The sequence below is a fragment of the Carettochelys insculpta genome, chromosome 1 (assembly GCF_033958435.1).
Source record: "Carettochelys insculpta isolate YL-2023 chromosome 1, ASM3395843v1, whole genome shotgun sequence".
In the NCBI taxonomy this organism is placed as follows: Eukaryota; Metazoa; Chordata; order Testudines; family Carettochelyidae; genus Carettochelys; species Carettochelys insculpta.
Genome location: NC_134137.1, coordinates 349,130,739 through 349,149,887, shown reverse-complemented (window position 1 = coordinate 349,149,887; position 19,149 = coordinate 349,130,739). Strand labels below are relative to the sequence as shown.

At 45.4% G+C, this 19,149-nt stretch overlaps 1 protein-coding gene across 4 annotated transcripts in view; it reads right to left on the bottom strand.

The window, feature by feature from the left end:
- CERK (ceramide kinase) overlaps nt 1-19,149 on the bottom strand; it is a 131,985-nt gene that overhangs the window by 79,088 nt on the left and 33,748 nt on the right. Inside the window, exon 1 of one of the 4 annotated variants that reach the window (XM_075015913.1) lies at nt 9,911-10,185. The exons of the other annotated variants lie outside the window; for them this stretch is intronic. Within the exon in view, the coding sequence (XP_074872014.1) occupies nt 9,911-10,052 (142 nt within the window). The 5' untranslated portion in view covers nt 10,053-10,185. Of the gene's footprint in view, nt 1-9,910; nt 10,186-19,149 lie in introns of those variants that run through there. 4 annotated transcript variants of the gene reach the window in all.

Here is a 19,149-nt window from a genome sequence, read left to right as displayed (position 1 = left end):
ATAGCCAACACCATTTTCTGACACTTAGTTTGTTAATATTCCTAAAATAGAAAATATTTTAGTAAATTGTGAATATTAAATCATTAATTCTAAGTCAAAATGGTACAGAACATGACAGGTATAACAATTTCTTGCCATACCACTGAAAGCCTGCAGGTCTTAAGTTTATGTATTGGTGGAGGGTCAAGATGGTATACAACATCTCTAGTGGAAAGATGTGAGACCAGGGAGATTTAAAAAAAAAGCATCAAAGAAATAGAGACTTCTGGGACAATCACTATTAAGTTGATTTCCTAGGCAGAGATTAATGAAATTTCCCCCAACTCTGGTTATGTGAAAACCCAGAGTTTTGAAGCTATGCACTGTAGAGTCACTGTCTGCTGATTACATGTTGGCAGAAGACCAAGCTCAAAGGTCTGAATCATATAAAGAAATGGCTGACAGGCACAGTTTCTATTCTGAATCTAAAAACCATAGGAAAAAACACAGTTGCAGGTTTTGAAGGACTTGCCTATCAGAGTTCTAGACTGGAAAGTGGTGGTGGTGATCCCTGGTAAGCTTTTAAGCCCATGTGCAGGTTCCTTCAAATAGGCTCTCTCTAATTACCTTAATAACTTTTTTGCTCAAAAGGAACTCAGTGGTAACTTATAACTTTGGTCAATATATTACTCATAGTCACAGGAGGGAAAATAAAGTGCAAGCCCTGGCATTTTAGGCAATCTGGCTTGCTGGCAAGATCAGTGTCAGGCCTTAAAATCTGTGGTCGGGAGGGAGGGAGATAGTTTCTTCCAGGAGAAGAAATAACTCGGGAGCTGGAAACCTAAAAGCAAAAGCCCTTCCTGGGCAATGGAGAGGGAATATGAGCACATCCTTAAAACTGTGACAGACACACATTTCAGTACACAAGCATCAGAAAAACGTGACAAGCGCCTGCTATTATTATATTTCCAATCCCTTAGTTCTACATCTGACTTAGTGTGTCCCCACTAAATTGCTTAAGTTTGACTGTGGCAGCAGTGCATTGTGTGCACCTATCCCATGGTTCCTGCAGCCCCACTGCACTTTGGGCATCTGTGCCAGTGTCTTGTGGGAAAAAATTTGCCACAAGTGGTTGTGGGTGTGTGATATCATCTCAGAGTGCAGTGTTCTCACTCCCCCCAGCCACTGGAAACAAATGGACATTTTTCCGAAGCCAGCCCCTGCATAAGGACACTTGACAACTGGCACATCAATAGCCAGCTCTGATGGTGGCAATCTGCCTGGAGCATAGTACTGGCTCAAGTACTGTCATTACTTCAAGTAAATTCTGAGAAAACTACCTCTTGCCCAAGAGCCTCTTCCCCCAGTGAAGCCTACAATACACAAGTACCGCTTGCGGCTAGTGTAGATACCAATGGAATCACCAGCAGTGACCACATGGACCACTATTTTCAAAGAAGATACAGTGATGTGTTCTCTTCCTGCTCTGAGAGTGGGGTCTAGTAGGTTACAGAGTAGGAGGTGTAGTAGCTAGGACTCTTGCATTCTCTCCCTAGAGCTTGGAGTGCATTGGTGTCTAGTGTTTAGAGTGCTGGAAGGAGCCCTTACATGGACATCTCCAACATGAGGTGAGGAGCCCCTCAGAAATAGCAGTGGCTCAAGCTCTGTAATTACTAAGTGGAATCCCAGAGCACACTGGTGTCTAGTGGTAGTGGCTCAAGCACTGTAATTAGTTCTATGGAATCCCAGAGGGCACTGGTGTCGAGTGGTTAGAGTGCTACAAGGCACTGTTGCCCCATCAGAAGTAATGGTGGCTCGAGCACCAAGACTCATTAGGAATCCAAGATTAAAAAGCAGAGAAGGAAAAGTTAAGGATGTACTAGACTATAAAAAAAAAGTTGGGGAACAATGAACCCTTGAATTATTCTCTGTTGGCCTCACTAAGAATTAAGCACTTCCCTTGCCTCTTCTGGCAAAGAAGCCCTAGCTCAGATCTCTGTGTGGAAGAGTGAAAAAAGAGAGAGAGCCCACAAGCTCCATTCCTTCATAAAAATTGTCCCCCGCAAGCCAAACACTTTGGGAAGGAAGTGTGGCCCTGCAGGGAGAATATAGGAAACCATCTTTAACCAAAAAACCTGTTGGGTGGGGTTACTTTTTTAAAAGGGACATTAGACAATGCTCTTTAGTAAACAGGCAATGCAGAACAGGGCAGGGGCAGAGGTCCTGAAGCACGGTTCCAGCAGGAACTGGTAACAGCTGCATGGCACTGGGTGGGGGGCGGAGGGAAGAGGAGGAGAGAGAGAGCCCCGTAAAATGCACAGTGCACAAAACAAGTTTCTCAACCTCTCCTGCTAAATCCCGTGGAAGGAAAAAGCCCTCTCAAGAACTGAAACCCCATGTAGATCAGCAAATGCTTCTGTCTGCAAGCATGGTCTGCACAACCTGGCAGCCACATAGCAGGGGTACTGAGAAATAGCCTGCCAGCCACTTGGCAGCTTGGAAGCAGCAGCACCATAAAACGTATATTGTTAGATGCTGCAGGGAATTCTTTTTGGCTTAGCACAGTAACTGCAGTATTTCTTGCTAACCATGGGAGGGAACCACAAGGATGAGGCCTCTCAAGCTCTGAAACCGCACGTAGCACAGGACATAGCTCTTTCTGGAAGCATAGTCTGCAAAAGCCTGACAGCCATGTGGTATGGGGGCTAGCCACATGGGGAAGTGAGGGGGCTAGCCCACCTGCCCCATGGCTGCTTGAGAATGACAGCCCCGTAAAACGTAAAGTTCAGAAAACAAGTTTCTCGGGCCTCTCCTGCTAAATCCTGTACAGGTAAGAAGCCATCTCAAGCACTGAAACCCTGCACAGGAAGCATGGTCCGCACAGCCCGCCAGTCGTGCAGCATTTGTGCTGAGCGGGCGCTGGATTTTCACTCAGCACTGCTGAGCATTCCTGATGTTTACTCAGCACAAATTCAGCCACCCATGCAGAAATGAGATCCTGGTCCTCCTGATGGCTCCACACTAGGGCTCTATTGCAACCCTGAGAACTCACGGCTAGATGCAACTGCTCTTGAGATCTGCTAGCCATACTGGCCAGAAAGAAAATGAATTCAAATTCCGAGGCTTCCTGTTACCTACATCCTGCACACCTGGAGAACAGCAGAGGTGAAAGTGGCCAGAACAGATACGTTTGGGGCATTGTGGGATACCTCTTGAGGCCAATAAAATTGACTTAAAAAAACACTGTTTCCACACTAGCATTAATTCAACCTTTTTAATTCAAGCTCTTAAATTCAATCTTGGCATTACAAGGACAATACCCCACCTTTGATAGTCGCTGGGATGGTAGACATCCCACTTAACTGACACTTCTATGGGGTTTTCTCCGCCTCTCTTCTCCTCTTTCCTCTCCCTGCTCCTCCCTCCTTCCTTAATTTTTATATTTAGCTTATTCTTCAGTTTTCTCCTGGTTCTCTTCTCAGCTCTTCTCCAGATTCTGAAGAAGTGGCTCTTTCCCACAAAAGCTCATGACCCTAATAAATAATATTGTTAGTCTTTAAGGTGCTACAGGACTGCTTGCTTTGTTTTATATGATAGATTATGAGGCACTTAGGGCAGTAAGTAAGGTCATAAACACCCGGAGATAACATTTTTGAAATAAATAGGACACTGCAAAACACTACCTATGCATAAGGCTGTTTCTGTCTGTCACGGATGTCTCAGAAACCATAGATTCTGTGACTTTCTATGACTGCCATGACTTCTGCAGCTCGCCTCCAGGAAACCTCCACTCCAGGTCCTGCCACTTATCCCCAGTAAACAGTGAGGGCATTCCCCCCAAGCACCCGCAGCAATCCTGAGCGGCAACACCCTAGGTTGGCTCCCCACTACTAGCAGAGCCCTGGAGCAGCTTATCTGCTTTCTTTTCAGTTCATGTATCTCTTTTGCTTTTTTGTAAAGGTTTCTGTGCTGGGAAACTTGTAAAATTTTTATCGCTGGTGGAATCTCTCAGGCAGCAGGTGGGGGAGCTACAGGAGGAGGTGGCCAGGTTGAGGAGTATCCGAGTCCATGAGCAGTTCCTGGATAGCATTCAGGTGGAGACTGCAGAGGTAACTGTCCCAGTGCACAGGACGGCTGATAAACCACTGGAGGAGGTGGACCAGGGTGGACATTGGCAGCTGGTTACTTCTCGCAGCAGGCTGTGTCCCACCCCTGCTCAGAACCCTCCCACCGTGGTACCGGAAAACCGGTATGCTGTACTCGATACAGGAGACCAAGAATTACCCTGTACAGAAGAGGAGAAGCCTCGTACCCCCAAGGCTGGGAAGTCTACTGCCACCCCTGCAAGAAGGAAACGTAGAGTAGTGGTGGTTGGAGACTCTCTTCTGAGGAGAATGGAGGCGCCCATCTGTCGCCCTGACATTTCGTCTCGGAAGGTGTGCTGCCTGCCGGGGGCCTGTATCCAAGATGTTACGCAGGCATTGTCGAGGATTATCCGGCCCTCTGACTACTATCCCATGCTTCTCATCCATGTGGGCACTAATGATACTGCGAGGTGTGATGCTGAGCAGGTCAAGAGTGACTTCAGGGCTCTGGGGGCACGGGTCAGGGGGTTTGGGGCGCAGGTGGTATTCTCTTCGATCCTGCCTGTCAGAGGTAGGGGCCCAGGTAGAGACAGGTGTATCCTAGAGGTGAATGCTTGGTTGCGTAGATGGTGTCGCCAGGAAGGCTTTGGTTTCTTTGACCACGGGATCCTTTTCCGGGAAGGACTGCTAGGCAGAGATGGCGTTCACCTTTCGAGGAGGGGGAAGACCATATTCGGACACAGGCTGGCTAACCTAGTGAGGAGGACTTTAAACTAGGTTCAACGGGGGCAGGGGAGCAAAGCCCGCAGGTAAGTGAACAGCATGAATACATGGGAGATGAATTTGAAATGGGAGGGAGTATGGGCTACACTGGGAGAGTAAAAAGAGGGCCAGGGCAAAACTGGGAGGCAAGACCAAATCAATGTCTGAGATGCCTATATACAAATGCAAGAAGTATGGGAAATAAGCAAGAAGAATTGGAAGTACTAATAAATGAATATAACTATGATATCATTGGCATCACAGAAACTTGGTGGGATAATACTCATGATTGGAATGTTGGTATTGAAGGGTACAGCCTGCTTAGGAAGGACGGACAGGGAAAGAAGGGAGGAGGTATTGCCTTGTATATTAAAAATGTACACACTTGGACAGAGGTGGAGATGGACATAGGAGATGGACGGGTTGAAAGTCTCTGGGTTAGACTCAGAGGAGTAAAAAACAAGGATGAGGTCCTACTAGGAGTCTACTACAGGCCCCCTAGCCAGGTGGAAGAGGTGGACGAGGCTTTCTTTAAACAGCTAACAAAATCATCCAGGGCCCAGAATTTGGTGGTGATGGGGGATTTCAACTATCCAGGTATATGTTGGGAAACTAATACAGCAGGGGACAGACTGTTCAATAAATTCTTGGATTGCATTGCAGACAACTTTTTATTCCAAAAGGTTGAAAAAAGCTACCAGAGGGGAAGCTGTTCTCAATTTAATTTTAACAAATAGGGAGGAAATTATAGAGAATTTGAAAGTGGAAGGATGCTTGGGTGAAAGTGATCATGAAATCACAGAGTTCACAATTCTAAGGAAGGGTAGAAGGGAAAACAGTACAATAGAGATAATGGATTTCAGGAAGGCAGATTTTGGTGAACTCAGACAGCTGGTAAGTAAGGTCCCATGGGAAGCTAAACTGAGGGGAAAAACAGCTGAGGAGAGTTGGCAGTTTTTCAAAGGGACATTATTAAGGGCCCAAAAGCAAGCTATCACGCTGTGTAGAAAAGATGGAAAACATGGCAAAAGACTGCCTTGGCTTAACCAGGAGATCTTGCATGATCTCAAAATAAAAAAGGAATCGTATAAGAAATGGAAACTAAGACAAATTACAAAGGACGAATATAGGCAAACAACACGAGCATGCAGGAGCAAGATTAGAAAGGCTAAGGCACAAAATGAGCTCAAACTAGCTACAAGCATAAAGGGAAACAAGAAGGCTTTTTACAAATACATTGGTAACAAGAGGAAGACCAAGGACAGGGTAGGGCCATTGGTCAGTGAGGAGGGAGGAACAGTAACAGGGAATTTGGAAATGGCAGAGATGTTTAATGATTTCTTTGTTTCGGTCTTCACTGAGAAATCTGAAGGAATGCCTGACATAGAGAATGCTAGTCAAAAAGGGGTAGGTTTAGAAGTTGAAATAAGAAAAGAACAAATTAAAATTTACTTAGAAAAATTAGATGTCTGCAAATCACCAGGGCCTGATGAAATGCATCCTAGAATCCTCAAGGAGCTGATAGAAGAGGTATCTGAGCCTTTAGCAATCATTTTTGGTAAATCGTGGGAGATGGGAGAGATTCCAGAAGACTGGAAAAGGGCAAATATAGTACCCATTTATAAAAAGGGGAACAAGAATAACTCAGGAAACTACAGGCCAGTCAGCTTAACTTCTGTGCCAGGAAAGATAATGGAGCAGCTAATTAAAGAAATCATCTGCAAGCAATTGGAAGGTGGTAAGGTGATAGGGAACAGCCAGCATGGTTTTGTTAAAAACAGATCATGTCAAACCAATCTAATAGCTTTCTTTGACAGAATAACGAGTCTTGTGGATAAGGAAGAAGCGGTGGATGTGGTATACCTAGACTTCAGTAAAGCATTTGACACCGTCTCACATAATATACTTATTGATAAACTATGCAAATACAACTTAGATGGGGCTACTATAAGGTGGGTGAGCAACTGGCTGGATAACCGTACACAGAGAGTAGTTATGAATGGTTTTCAATCCTGCTGGAAAAGTATAACTAGTGGGGTTCCGCAGGGGTCTGTTTTAGGACCGGTTCTGTTCAATATCTTCATTAACGATTTAGATATTGACATAGAAAGTACACTTATTAAGTTTGCAGATGATACCAAGCTGGGAGGGGTTGCAACTTCTTTGGAGGATAGGGTCATAATTCAAAAGGATCTGGATAAACTGGAGAAATGGGCTGAGGTAAACAGGATGAAGTTTAATAAGGACAAATGCAAAGTGCTCCACTTAGGAAGGAACAATCAGTGTCACACATACAGAATGGGAAAGGACTGCCTAGGAATGAGTACAGCAGAAAGAGATCTAGGGGTTATAGTGGACCACAAGCTAAATATGAGTCAACAGTGTGATGCTGTTGCGAAAAAGGCAAACATGATTCTAGGATGCGTTAACAGGTGTGTTGTGAACAAGACAGAAGAAGTCATTCTCCCGCTCTACTCTGCGCTGGTTAGGCCTCAGCTGGAGTATTATGTCCAGTTCTGGGCACCGCAGTTCAGGAAGGATGTGGAGAAATTGGAGAGGGTCCAGAGGAGAGCAACAAGAATGATCAAAGGTCTAGAGAACATGACCTGTGAAGAAAGGCTGAAACAATTGGGCTTGTTTAGTTTGGAAAAGAGAAGATTGAGGGGGGACATGATAGCAGTTTTCAGGTATCTAAAAGGGTGTCATAAGGCAGAGGGAGGCAACTTGTTCTTCCTTGCCTCTGAGGATAGAACAAGAGGCAATGGACTGAAATTGCAGCAGGGGAGGTTCAGGTTGGACATTAGGAAAAAGTTCCTAACTGTCAGGGTGATCAAACACTGGAACCAATTGCCAAGGGAGGTGGTAAAATCTCCATCACTGGAGATATTTAAGAAGAGGTTAGATAGATGGCTTTCAGGGATGGTCTAGAAAGTGCTTGGTCCTCCCATGAGGGCAGGGGGCTGGACTCGATGGCCTCTCGAGGTCCCTTCCAGTCCTACTCTTCTATGATTCTATGATCCCCATCTCGAACAAGCAGCACCCTGGGTCCCCCAGTAAGATTTTGTCAGGGATCTTTGTAGTGAAAGTCACAGACAGGTGATGAACTGTGTTTTTTTGTTTTTTGCGTGTGACCTGTCCATGACTTTTACTAAAAATACACATGACTGAATCATAGCCTTACCTACGCATACTATTTAAAATCCAATAGGAAATTTGATAGCTTTTTGAAATGTGAAAGATAGTGCCATTATTTCCAATATTGCACTTCTTCCAACTTGTTAGACATTTTTCTCCCAGTGAACCGAATGTGCATCACAAATGAACTATTTCATTATTCTTACCATGTGAAGAACTTCTTTTATCTCATATGACAGGCCTCTCCGCAGGAATTCCTAGGTGTGTGTACCTTATTTGTAAGTGTGGGTCTCCCCCTCAGCAGGCTCTGCCCTTCTTCCCCAGCAACCCCCATTTCTCCAACTGCCCCCTCACTCTCCTTCCAACCAGCCTGGCCCTGCCCTTCCCTCACCACCACCCCTGCTGCCACACTGGGGGTCCCTGCTGTCGTCTCCCACTCCTACCTGCCCTGTACACTGGGGTCTTGACTGCTGCACAAACAGGGCTCTCCTAGCTGCTCGCAGCCCAGCACATGCACTGGGGCCCTTCTGCTGGCACTCACAGTAGAAAAGCACCCAATAAACTATTTTGCTAGTCTTTCAAGTGCTACTTGACTGCTTTTTGTTTCATGGCAGAAAAGCAGTGTTCTAAGACTTTCCAGCCTTGAATGGGTTGAACATTGCTTATTATGTTTATTGAAAAGGAAATGAACACTACTCTTGGAGTAACTGCATTAGCATCCTTTCTAACAATGCAAGCTAGTGAAGCCAACAAAATGCATGTTTTCTACACGGAGCTCAGCTTTTAAGTTGCTAAACAAATATATCAGTCACTTAGAAATGCTCCAAAAATTATGGGATGGAATGTGAGGTGCTCAAGACAGTGGGCTGGGGGAGTGGGGGGTTCAGAAGTCAGGGTCGGTGTATGTCTTAATGTCTCTTCCACAGGTTCTATATTATGCTAATAGGTCTGACAGAGCGACTTTTGGGGAAGAGTCATGGGTCTGCAAGTTGCTGTTGCCTGAGCCTTCAGCGACAGTCAGACTAAAGAATAGGAAGTGGGAAAGACTGAGCACTGAAACCTGGGAAGGCCTCTTATAGCTGCTGCCCATTCCTTGGGCAAGGGGGTATTTGCACCCCACAGTGGAGTGTCCTGTAGGAACTAGGAAACTTCACAAGACTCTGCAAAAGCAGTTTCACTTTCAGCTGAGGGGTCATGCAACAGCTCCAAAGATAAATTTATCAGGAAGATATGGAGTGCTGGAAGCTACGGTGGCTTATCACAAAAGTGCTTTCTGAGCATATCAAAGTCCTCTAACTTAAACAAAAAGAAATGTTGTTACTGTTTTAAACCAACAATAATTCTACCACATCCAGCTGCAACTAATCTGAACATGAAAAGGAAAAACTATGTACTCAAGTAACGTACCCCACTGAGGTTCTCAGAAAAAAGTGTAATCATGTTTTTCAATCTGTGTTTTTGTACTGCACCTCTCCTGTATGTATTCTTGTGGTTGACAGAAAGGGGCAACGTTCACACAAACCACATAGTCATATGCTAAAATCATACAGTCTGAAAAGCGTACTGGCAAATAACCCCTAGGATTCCTAGGGCTGGTTTAAGACTCGCTTGTTTCAATGTCAAGGAGCGTTCGCTGTGACTGCTGCTCATACACGATAGTTCCACCCTATCTGCTCTTCCTTCTATTTCCCCCTTCTCCCATTAGCACTGAAGACAAAGGAGATTGGTACCTGCACACTGCGCCGTGTGCTGCCACACGAGCAAGAAGGAGCCTCAAAATTCGTAAGGTCTTTGTGCCAGAGCCACTCCAACCCCACACTGTGCAGCCCCCACTGCCAGAGCACCTCAGTGTCCCCTCTCTATGCCCCCAGCGTCCCTCCTAACCCCCCCGCCGCCTTTCAGTGCCCCGCTACCGTCACACCCCTCCCCCTCTAGCCTGCCCCACTCACCGCGGCCCCGGCGCCGTCGCGGCTGCGGGTCCCGCCAGGACAGCAGCCCCCGCTCCCGCTCTAAGGTCACCTCCCAAGCGCGCTGCCCGAGCGCCAGCAAGGAGACAAGCCGGGGCCGCCGGCCGCCCTCGGGCTCCGCCATGGGCGCTCAGTGCCGGGACACGGCTTCCGCACCACGCATGGCCCGGGCCGCAGGAGCCGCGCTGCTGCCCGGCACAGGGATGGCGGCAGCCGGCGGCTAACGGAGCCCTGCCTCACCGCTAGCCGGTGACTGCCCTCGGGGCAGGGCGGACACGTCACCGCGTATGCAAATAACTGCCGGGGGATGCACGTATGCAAATCACCGCGGGGTGGAGCCTCGCCGCCTGCCTGGGCCCTGGCTGGGGGAGGGGGAGACACTCCGTGACGCGGCCGCGACCTCTGGCCTACCCCGGGAGAAACCCGCCATGACCCAGCCTCCAGCCTAGGGCTCAGCCCTTGCCGCCGCGCCAGGAGCGGGCGGGGCTCTAGTGTAGCCCGAAACGCCCCAGCAAAGCGGGTTCGTGCTGCCCCGGGCAGAAGTGGCGCCGCAGACCTCACTGGGGGCCAGGGCTGCCTGCGGGGCCGGCCGCAGAGCCGGTGCCTTGTCTCGCCGGCGGGAGAGCCGGGCCTCTGGCCGCACGCACCTCTAGCCTGACTGCTAGGGACCGCACAGCCCCGTTCAGTCCCCCCAGGCTGGGCGCGCCCAGCCCCACTCCTAGCAACGCCCGGGGAGGTCAGGAGCCGCGTGCTCAGGTAAAGCAGCAGAATCCCCAGGACCAGCTGACAGGAGCAGGTGTGTGACAACTAGGTAAAGATTAACCAGACGGGCTGAGTAATGCTCCCTGCTTGTCTGGGTGTGTAGGTCATCTGCATTCACATCTGCACTGGTGTGTTGTTAACTGTTTCATGTCAAATCACTGATGGTCAAATCAATGCCACTCTACACCAGAAACCCACTGACCCCACGCCTGCCTACAGGTCTCCAGCTTCCATCCAGGGCACATCACATGCTCCATCCTTTATAGTCAAGCCCTAAGATTCAGCCGCATCTCCAACCTTACTGACAGAGACAAAAACCTTCAAGATCTCCACCAGGCATTGGTAAAACTTAATTGCTCATTGGGAGAAGCAAAGAAACAGAATGATAGGGCCTGATGAATGTCCAGAAGCCAGCTACTTCCAGATAGGGCCAAGAGAGTTAACAGAGACCCCTTGTCATCACCTATAGCCCCCAACTCAAACCCCTCCAGCACGTTATTGAGAATCTACAACATATACTGGAACATGATGCTTCACTCTCACATGCCCTAGGTGACAGGCCTGTACTTTTCTCCAGACAGCCACCCAACCTCAAGAAAAATCTGCCTACCAATCACATGCATTATCACAGAAATACTAATCCTGGAACCGTTCCTTGCAACAAAACCCATTGCCAAATCTGTCCACATATTTGCACTAGAGACACTGTCACTGGACCTAACCGTGTCACTCATACGATCAGGAGCTCATACTCCTGCTGTTCCACTAATGTGATATATGCCAACGTGTCCCAGCAATGCCGCTCTGCCATGTACATTGGACAAACTGGACAATCAGTTTGCCAAAGAATGAAGGGACACAAATCAGACATTAGGAATCGGAATACATATAAATTGGTAAGTGGGTATTTCAACTTGGCAGGACACACTATTTACAGCTTAATGGTAGGTGTTTTAAAAGAGATTTTAATACCAGATTACAAAGGGAGACATCTGAATTGGAATTTATTTTCAAATTTGATACCTATCACCATGGACTCAACAAAGAGGTCAATTATCTTATGCATTACAAGGACAATTTCCCCACCTTTGATATTTACAGTGATGGCAGACATCCCATTTAACTTAATAGACACTTTCAGAGGTTCTTTTTGCTTCTTTCTCCCCGGCCCCCATCTAGCTGATTAATCTGGTTTTTTTCTTTTTTCATTTTTTCCTCTATCAGTTATTCTCCAGATCTGAAGAAGTGGGTCTGTTCCACGAAAATTCATCACCTAATAAATAATACTGTTAGTCTTTAAGGTGCTACTAGATTGCTTTTTAGTTTTGTTTCATGTCTGAATGCTATCTTCTTTAACCCAATTTGCATTTAATGAGGATCGTAGCAAGTGGATAGTACTTGGGTGCAGACAAGATATATAATCTTATAGAAGCAATTTGTAAAACTGTGATTCAGCAAAGTGGCTGTTCAGGTAGAATGGGAGCTAGGAAAGTGCTTAGCCCTGCCCCCCCCCACCCTTCCCTCTTTTGCCTCTCCTGTGATCCACAAAATTGCAGAACCGTCTAGGTGCCTAAACTCACTTAGCACTTAAGTTTGCCAAAGTAAAAGTTCCTTTGAGGTCTATGGTTCTGCCTGTTGACATGTGCACTGAAGGGTTCCCTTAGGCACAGAATCTTAGAATATTAGTTTCGGAAGAGATATCAGAACTAACCCCCTGCCCAAAGCAGAACCAAACCCAACTAAATCATCTGTGGCAGGGGCAGGGCTTTGTCAAATCTGGTCTTGAAAACCTCTAATGATGGAGATTCCACCCCCCCGCCCCCAGGTAACCCTTTCCAGTTCTTCACCACCCTCCCAGTGAAATAGTTTTTACTAGTTTCCAACCTCTCTCCCCAACTACAAATTGAGGCCATTGCTCCTTGTTCTGTCATCTGCCACCACTGACAACAGCCTAGCTACATCCTCTTAGGAACCCCCCTTTCAGGAAGTGGAATGTTGCTATCAAATTCCTTTTCACTTTTCTTATCTGCAGCCTAAAGGAGCGCAGTTCCCTTACTCTCCTCATAAGTTATATGCACCAGTCCAATCATTTTTATTGCCCTCTGCCAGATTCTCTCCAGTTTGTCCACATTCTTTCTGTGGCAGAGAGCCCAAAATTGGCCTTACCAGTGCCGAATAGAGGGGAATATGCACCTTTCTCAGTCTGTTAGCAGTGCTCCTGCTAATGCATCCCAATGTGCTGTTAGCTTTTTTGGCAACAAGGGCACAGTGTTAATTCATATCCTGCTTCTTGTCCGCTATAATCCCCAGGTCCTTTCTGCAGAACTGTCAATTATCCAGTCAGTCCCCAGCCTGTAGCAGTGCATGGGATTCTTCTGTCCTAAGTGTATGACTTTGCACTTGTCCTAATTGACCCTCATCAGATTTCCTTTAATCTAATCCTCCAACTTGTCTAAGTCACTGTGGAACCTATCCCTGCCTTCCAGTATATCTACCTCTCCCACCAGCTTAGTGTCATCTGCAAACTTGCTGCCAGTGCAGTCCATCCCCTCATCCAGATCAGTGGTGGGGAACCTGTGGCCCATTGGAGTTCTATATGTAGCCTGTGAGATATTTTGTTTATCATTGCCAACATGGTTGCCAGGTTCAGCTGGTTTCCATCTGCATAGTTTCTTTCCTACTGGTATTACTAAAGTGACATGCACAGAAAGGAAGGGCACGTAGTCATCAAACTTGTCACAGAGATCCCCTTGAGGGTGTCCCCTGGTGTGCTGATCATGCCTCTGAGCCCACCTACCTGCTATCCTGGCACCCCACTACCCTGTCCTGCTGGGCCAGAAACAGTGGTATCCACCAGCAAAGACACAGAGTTATGATAACAGCCCCCGCCTCCCCCTCAACAGAGCAAGACAGGTGCTGAACCAGTTCAGCTCTGGGAAGGTTCAACTATAAAGCCATTGACAGCACTCAGAAACAGAACCCCCAAAAGGGACCAAAACCTCAATTAAATTTGTCTTACTCTGTGTAAAAGTTTTACACAGAAAAAGACCATTAAGATGTTCACTCTCTATCACTAAAAGGAGATACACGGCTGTGGCTGCTTCCCAGGAAGCATTTGACAATAAACAAAAGTGTTTATTAACCATAAAAAGTAGGATTTAAGTGGTTCTGAGTTAAAGATCAAAGTAATCTTCAAAGCCAAAATCAACAAAACACACCAACTAATTCTAATACACTAAGAAAGATGATTACAGAACATTGTCATGTGACAAGCCTGCAGTCTTCAGAGATCAAGAGTGGGAACTTCCATTCCTGAGGCATAGCCCAAGTCCCATCCTTGTGTTACAGCCTTGGACCCTGTAAACATAAACATGAGATAACCATAACAGCCCCTGTCACGTGTGTTTAAATATGGGAGCCTAGAGAAACCAGGGCAACCTTGGCTTCAGCCCCATGCGAATGTTAAAACTGACATTGAGCCAGTATGCACGCATGCAGCAAACAGCTAAGGGATACAATCACTGTGAGGTCTCATCCCTAGGCAACTTTCACCGGGGAGACTCTGCCTCAGGAGTGCCTTGGACTTTCCCCCAGTTGGAGCAACATCCACTGCAGCCCTGATGTGAAGTGCTTCAGGACTGGAAACTCCCCATGGCAAAAAGAGATGTAGGCATGCCAAATAGCCTCTTGTCCAGGCATGTGCATTCTGTTGTGCTTTGCTTGCCAATGTGTACCTTGTGAATAATTTGCAGTAACTTGGAGTAGGTAAGTTTAATAAGGTGCAGTTATCCCTAATAGGCTCTGTGTTGAAGCAAATCCCATGATCCTGTCTGTCCGTGGCCTGTGAGTTGATGAATAATTTGTAGCCTAATCCTTAGTCCAGGTAAAAATCCTTCAAGACAGTGGCTATGTCTACCTTATGGCCCAGATGGATTCTCTGAGATCAATCCACTGGGTCTAGTGAAGACCAACCAAATTGACCACAGATTGCTCTCCAGTGAAACTTGTTTCTCTACCCTGGACAAGACGAGTCTGAACCCTTCCTTGGGGCCAGAACCCTTTGTTTTATCTCTTTACCCCATGGAAAAATACCGGATTCAAGATAGGTTTTAGCACCAAGTGGCATGGTGTAGGGATATTAAAGTTTAACCCATTACCCAGTAATTTTCATCATAAACAGATGAGTCTTACTGGTTATGGTTATCTGGTATGGGCTAGAGCAGCCCCATGCCCGCCACACACAGAGAGTTGCTCCAACCCCACAGGGTTGCTGCAAAAAGGGGTGTTCCGGCTGGGCCAGAGTTGCCCTGTCTGTGGCACCGCCCACCCATTTAACTGGTTAACTGGTTAACCAGTTAAACAGAATTTTACATCCCTAGCATGGTCATGTGTCTTTCTAGTACCAACCAGAGTTTGTGTTTACAGGACCTCATCTTGAGCACTGGACCATTAAGTTTCCTTATGTACCAGTAACGGTACTAATGGCTTTCACCAGAAGACTTAGATTAATAAAACAGGTTTACCCTTCTTATTTCTAATTTCATGTGTAAGAATAAGACATGCACAGAAATAGAGCATGCATATTCAGCAGATCATAACTTTAAAAATATAACACATGATGCATTTTGCCTAAAGCAACTTTGAGCTATACATATCCATATTTGTAAGACAATTCGTCAGACCCTGACACGTGAAGTGAGGTGCATGCTGATTGCACACAATATTGCAAGAGCCATGTGCTTCCTCTGCATCCAGTCAAAGCATTGCTACAGTTCAGTAAACACACCCTGCAAATTCTAGGCTCACAAGTGCAGTTTGCCAAACTACCCTATCTCAGGAGACAGTCTTGGTTATGGACGATCTTGCAGTCCACTAAGATTCATAGATGGCCAGTCATGTGGCTCACTCAGTATCTTGAGTTGTGCATTACAGATCCAGATCTTTAATGAAGATGGAGAACAAAACTGCCCCAAGAACAACCCCTGGGGCACTCTGCTTGATGCCAGCTTGTAATATGCAGGACATTTCTGGGCACTGTTGAGAGAGCCAAATTAGGGAAGATTAACTAAAACTTACAGCTCAAGATGGTGGGTCCTTTTTTACAAGGCACACCAAGCCAGTCACAAAGAACACCTCTACTGCTTTGCTGGCTAGCCAGAAGTTACACAAGTGAAACCCTTTAAGCGCTCCAGCTTTCCTTATGCTACAGCCAGTATCCCTCCTAATACAGATGAGAATTTATGAAAACCAATCTCACCAAAATCCACACAGGTCTTCCCATATCCCAAAGGGACCAGCCACATTCCCAGGTCAATATATACTTAGATCTTACCCAAGCCAGCATACTATGCCAATTCTTTAGAAGATAAAATCTAAGATCATGTCTCCTCTAGAGGGCTTTGTAAAGAAAACTGTCATTATGTCGACAAAACTCAGAGCATCTACACACAAAATACATTTTGTCAACAGAAACTGTTGACAAAAAAGCCATGTAGATGCTCTAGGAGAGGCCTTTTGTCAACAGAGTGGATCAAAAGAGTGATCATTTTATGTGTAGATGCAATCTGTCAACAGAAATTTTGTCATCTCTTCCAACAGTAACTTCTGTAGACAGATGCTTCTAGTGTAGACATAGCCTAAAGATTTATTAAGAAAGAAAGAAAGAAAGAAAGAAAAAGAATACGGTGCAAGAAAACTTCATCAAGTGGTTAAATTACAACCACCAATCAAATCTCTTGATGAAGGCTGCAGCAGGTGGTAAAGGCTGCTATCTTAAAAGTCTCGGGAAATACATCCTTTGTTCGACGGATCCCCAGTCCATTCTGGCTTAGTTCATAGCAGAGATGTTTTCTGTAAATTATTGAGAAGATGGAGGCCGAAGACTGAGAACAAAATGGTAACTGCCAGAGTTCTCTTTTTATAGACTCTTGCCCATGTGGAGGGAATTTCCTGCTTCTGGTTATGTACTCAGTGGAGAAACTACCTGATCAGAGCACCTGTCCTTCCCTTTTTGGGCATTCTGCCATTGGCAGACTCCCAGAGGGCACGTCTCAGCCAAATTCCTGAGATATGGATTGGAATCTGATGGGGCTATTGCCATTCTGCTAACTGGGGAAAAAGGATTTGAACAGGGGTCTCATCTCTCAGGGCAATGCTCTTATCACTGAGGCTATGTTTAGATTGTGGTTCCTATTTCAGAACAGAAGTCCCAATATAGCAACTCTGCAGCTTTTGCCCCCACTCTTGAAATATCAGTGAATAGCAGCACTATTTCGAGCATAGTATTCTGGTTCTGCTACTCCTCTTTGTGAGAAGGGTAACAGAACCTTTGAAATAGGTCCTTATTTCAGACATTGGTGCCATTTGGATGGCAGCAGAGTTCGAAATAAGGACCTATCTCAAAATAATTTTCACAATTACATTGTGCAAATTTCATAAATTATTTAGAGATAAAACTGCACTATAAATATAGCCTGAGATCTATGGGATATTTTCAGGAGAAAAGAGGGGGAACTCCCTCAGTCTCTGCTGTTGAAGCATTCACTGTGGAGCTATACTAATTGAAGTGTGATAGAAGCAGGAGAACTATATCTGAGGTATCCCACCTCTCACGTGTGTAACCTAGCCACTGGGTTAAGTAGTCATTCCTCCCTTTGGGCCAATGATTGTTCCATGGTGGATAAGTATTATGGCTGTGAATTAATTACCATTAACTAAAGCAATTAACGCAAAACAAATTATTTGAAAATCAATTTTAATCACACTGGTCAACAAAATAGAATAGCAATTTAAATATATTATCATTGTTTTTGGATGTTTGTCCATAATATGTGCAATGCTCCCTTTATAGTATAAGTATTTGCAAAAAAATAGTGTGCTTCAATTTTTACCTCAAAAGTAGAGTAGTGTGATTTGTTTATTGTGAAAGTGCAACTTACAAACCTAAAATTATTGTTATTACATAACTGAACTCAAAACCAAAAAACAAAGTAAAACTTTAGCAGCCAGAAGTCCAATCAATCGTACTTCTTGTTCAGACAATCATTACGACAAACAAGTTTGTTTACTGGAAATAATGCTGCTGCTATGTACAGTGTTACCTGTAAGGGAGAATAGGCATTGTTTTAGCTGGAATTGCAAGGAGGAAGCTTACTGGTGGAAAGCTAACAATTTCCCATGGATTTAAGTACATGTTTTTGAGAGGATAACACACCATACCTCTGATCAGCATGTCCTGTTGGGTAGCTTAGGTGGTTCCTTGCCTCCCATGCTAACTTTGGTGGATGAACAAGAAGTCTTGTGGCACCTTATCAACTAACAGTTATTTTGGACCATAAGCTTTCATGGGCAAAGACCCACTTCATCAGATGCATGAGTCATCAGGTGGATGGTATTCTTAGGTTCTTATCTCTCTCTATTCACCATATGGGAAACCTTGGTACTGCACCTGGTTTTGTGGATCCCTGCATTGTTCCTGGACTGTGTCATCATCATCATCGTCATCATCATCAACCATGGGCTCAATGCCCGTTGGTGTCTGATGCCTCTCTTTCACTATTTCCTTCCATCTTTCCCTGTCCAGTGCGGAGTGGCTTAGTTTCTGTAGACTAGCTCTGCACCAGTCTACTGTATCATCTACTCATTCTCTGTGGCGTCTACCTCTCCTATTTGAATTGTCCATTATGCCAAATACCAGGGTCTTGAGTTTTCCATTCATTATTCACTGGCTGTATACGTACCTGTAAATTAAGTGCCAAGATATTCGGGACTGCAAAATTTAAGATCCTTGGTTCCCACTCATAGCACTGGCTCTCATTGTTTGTATCAGCTAAGTCACATTCAAAGCTATCTAAAATGCATACGTCTTGTTAATTATCCCTGTAGGCCGACTGGGAGGGAAACTGTCAGCACACTCATTTCTTTATTAAAGTTTGAGTCACATTATGTGACTCCTGGCTTAAAAAGAACAATTCCCCAGATTTAAATGCCAGATTCAACAGAGACGATTTTAATTGTCTTGCTTTAACAACAAAAGAATAACAAAAAGTTGCAAGCTGCTGCACATGCAAGTCAGTGGAGTTACTTCAGTAATGAATATATCCCAACTAAAAAAGCAGTTCTGTAGTACTTTAAACACTAACAAAATAATTTATTAGGTGATGAGCTTTCATGGGACTGACCCACTTCTTCCAATCTGGGAAAATCTCTGTGACTATACTCCAAATGTTTATCAAATCATAATCTGGGTGTGAGTTATATAGCCCCAAAGCTTCAGAGCAGATTAGGGTAAAACAGTGGACTGTGAAGGTTCTGGAGATCTAGGTTAAGTGCTGACGAAGTAGGGGGATTTCACTTTTAGTTGCTAACAATGTCTATTTGTTCAAGGCTAGAGAATCTCCTGATATGCTACTGCCAGGTTTCCTTAATTCAGCATTTTTCTTAAGAATATCTTTGGGTTT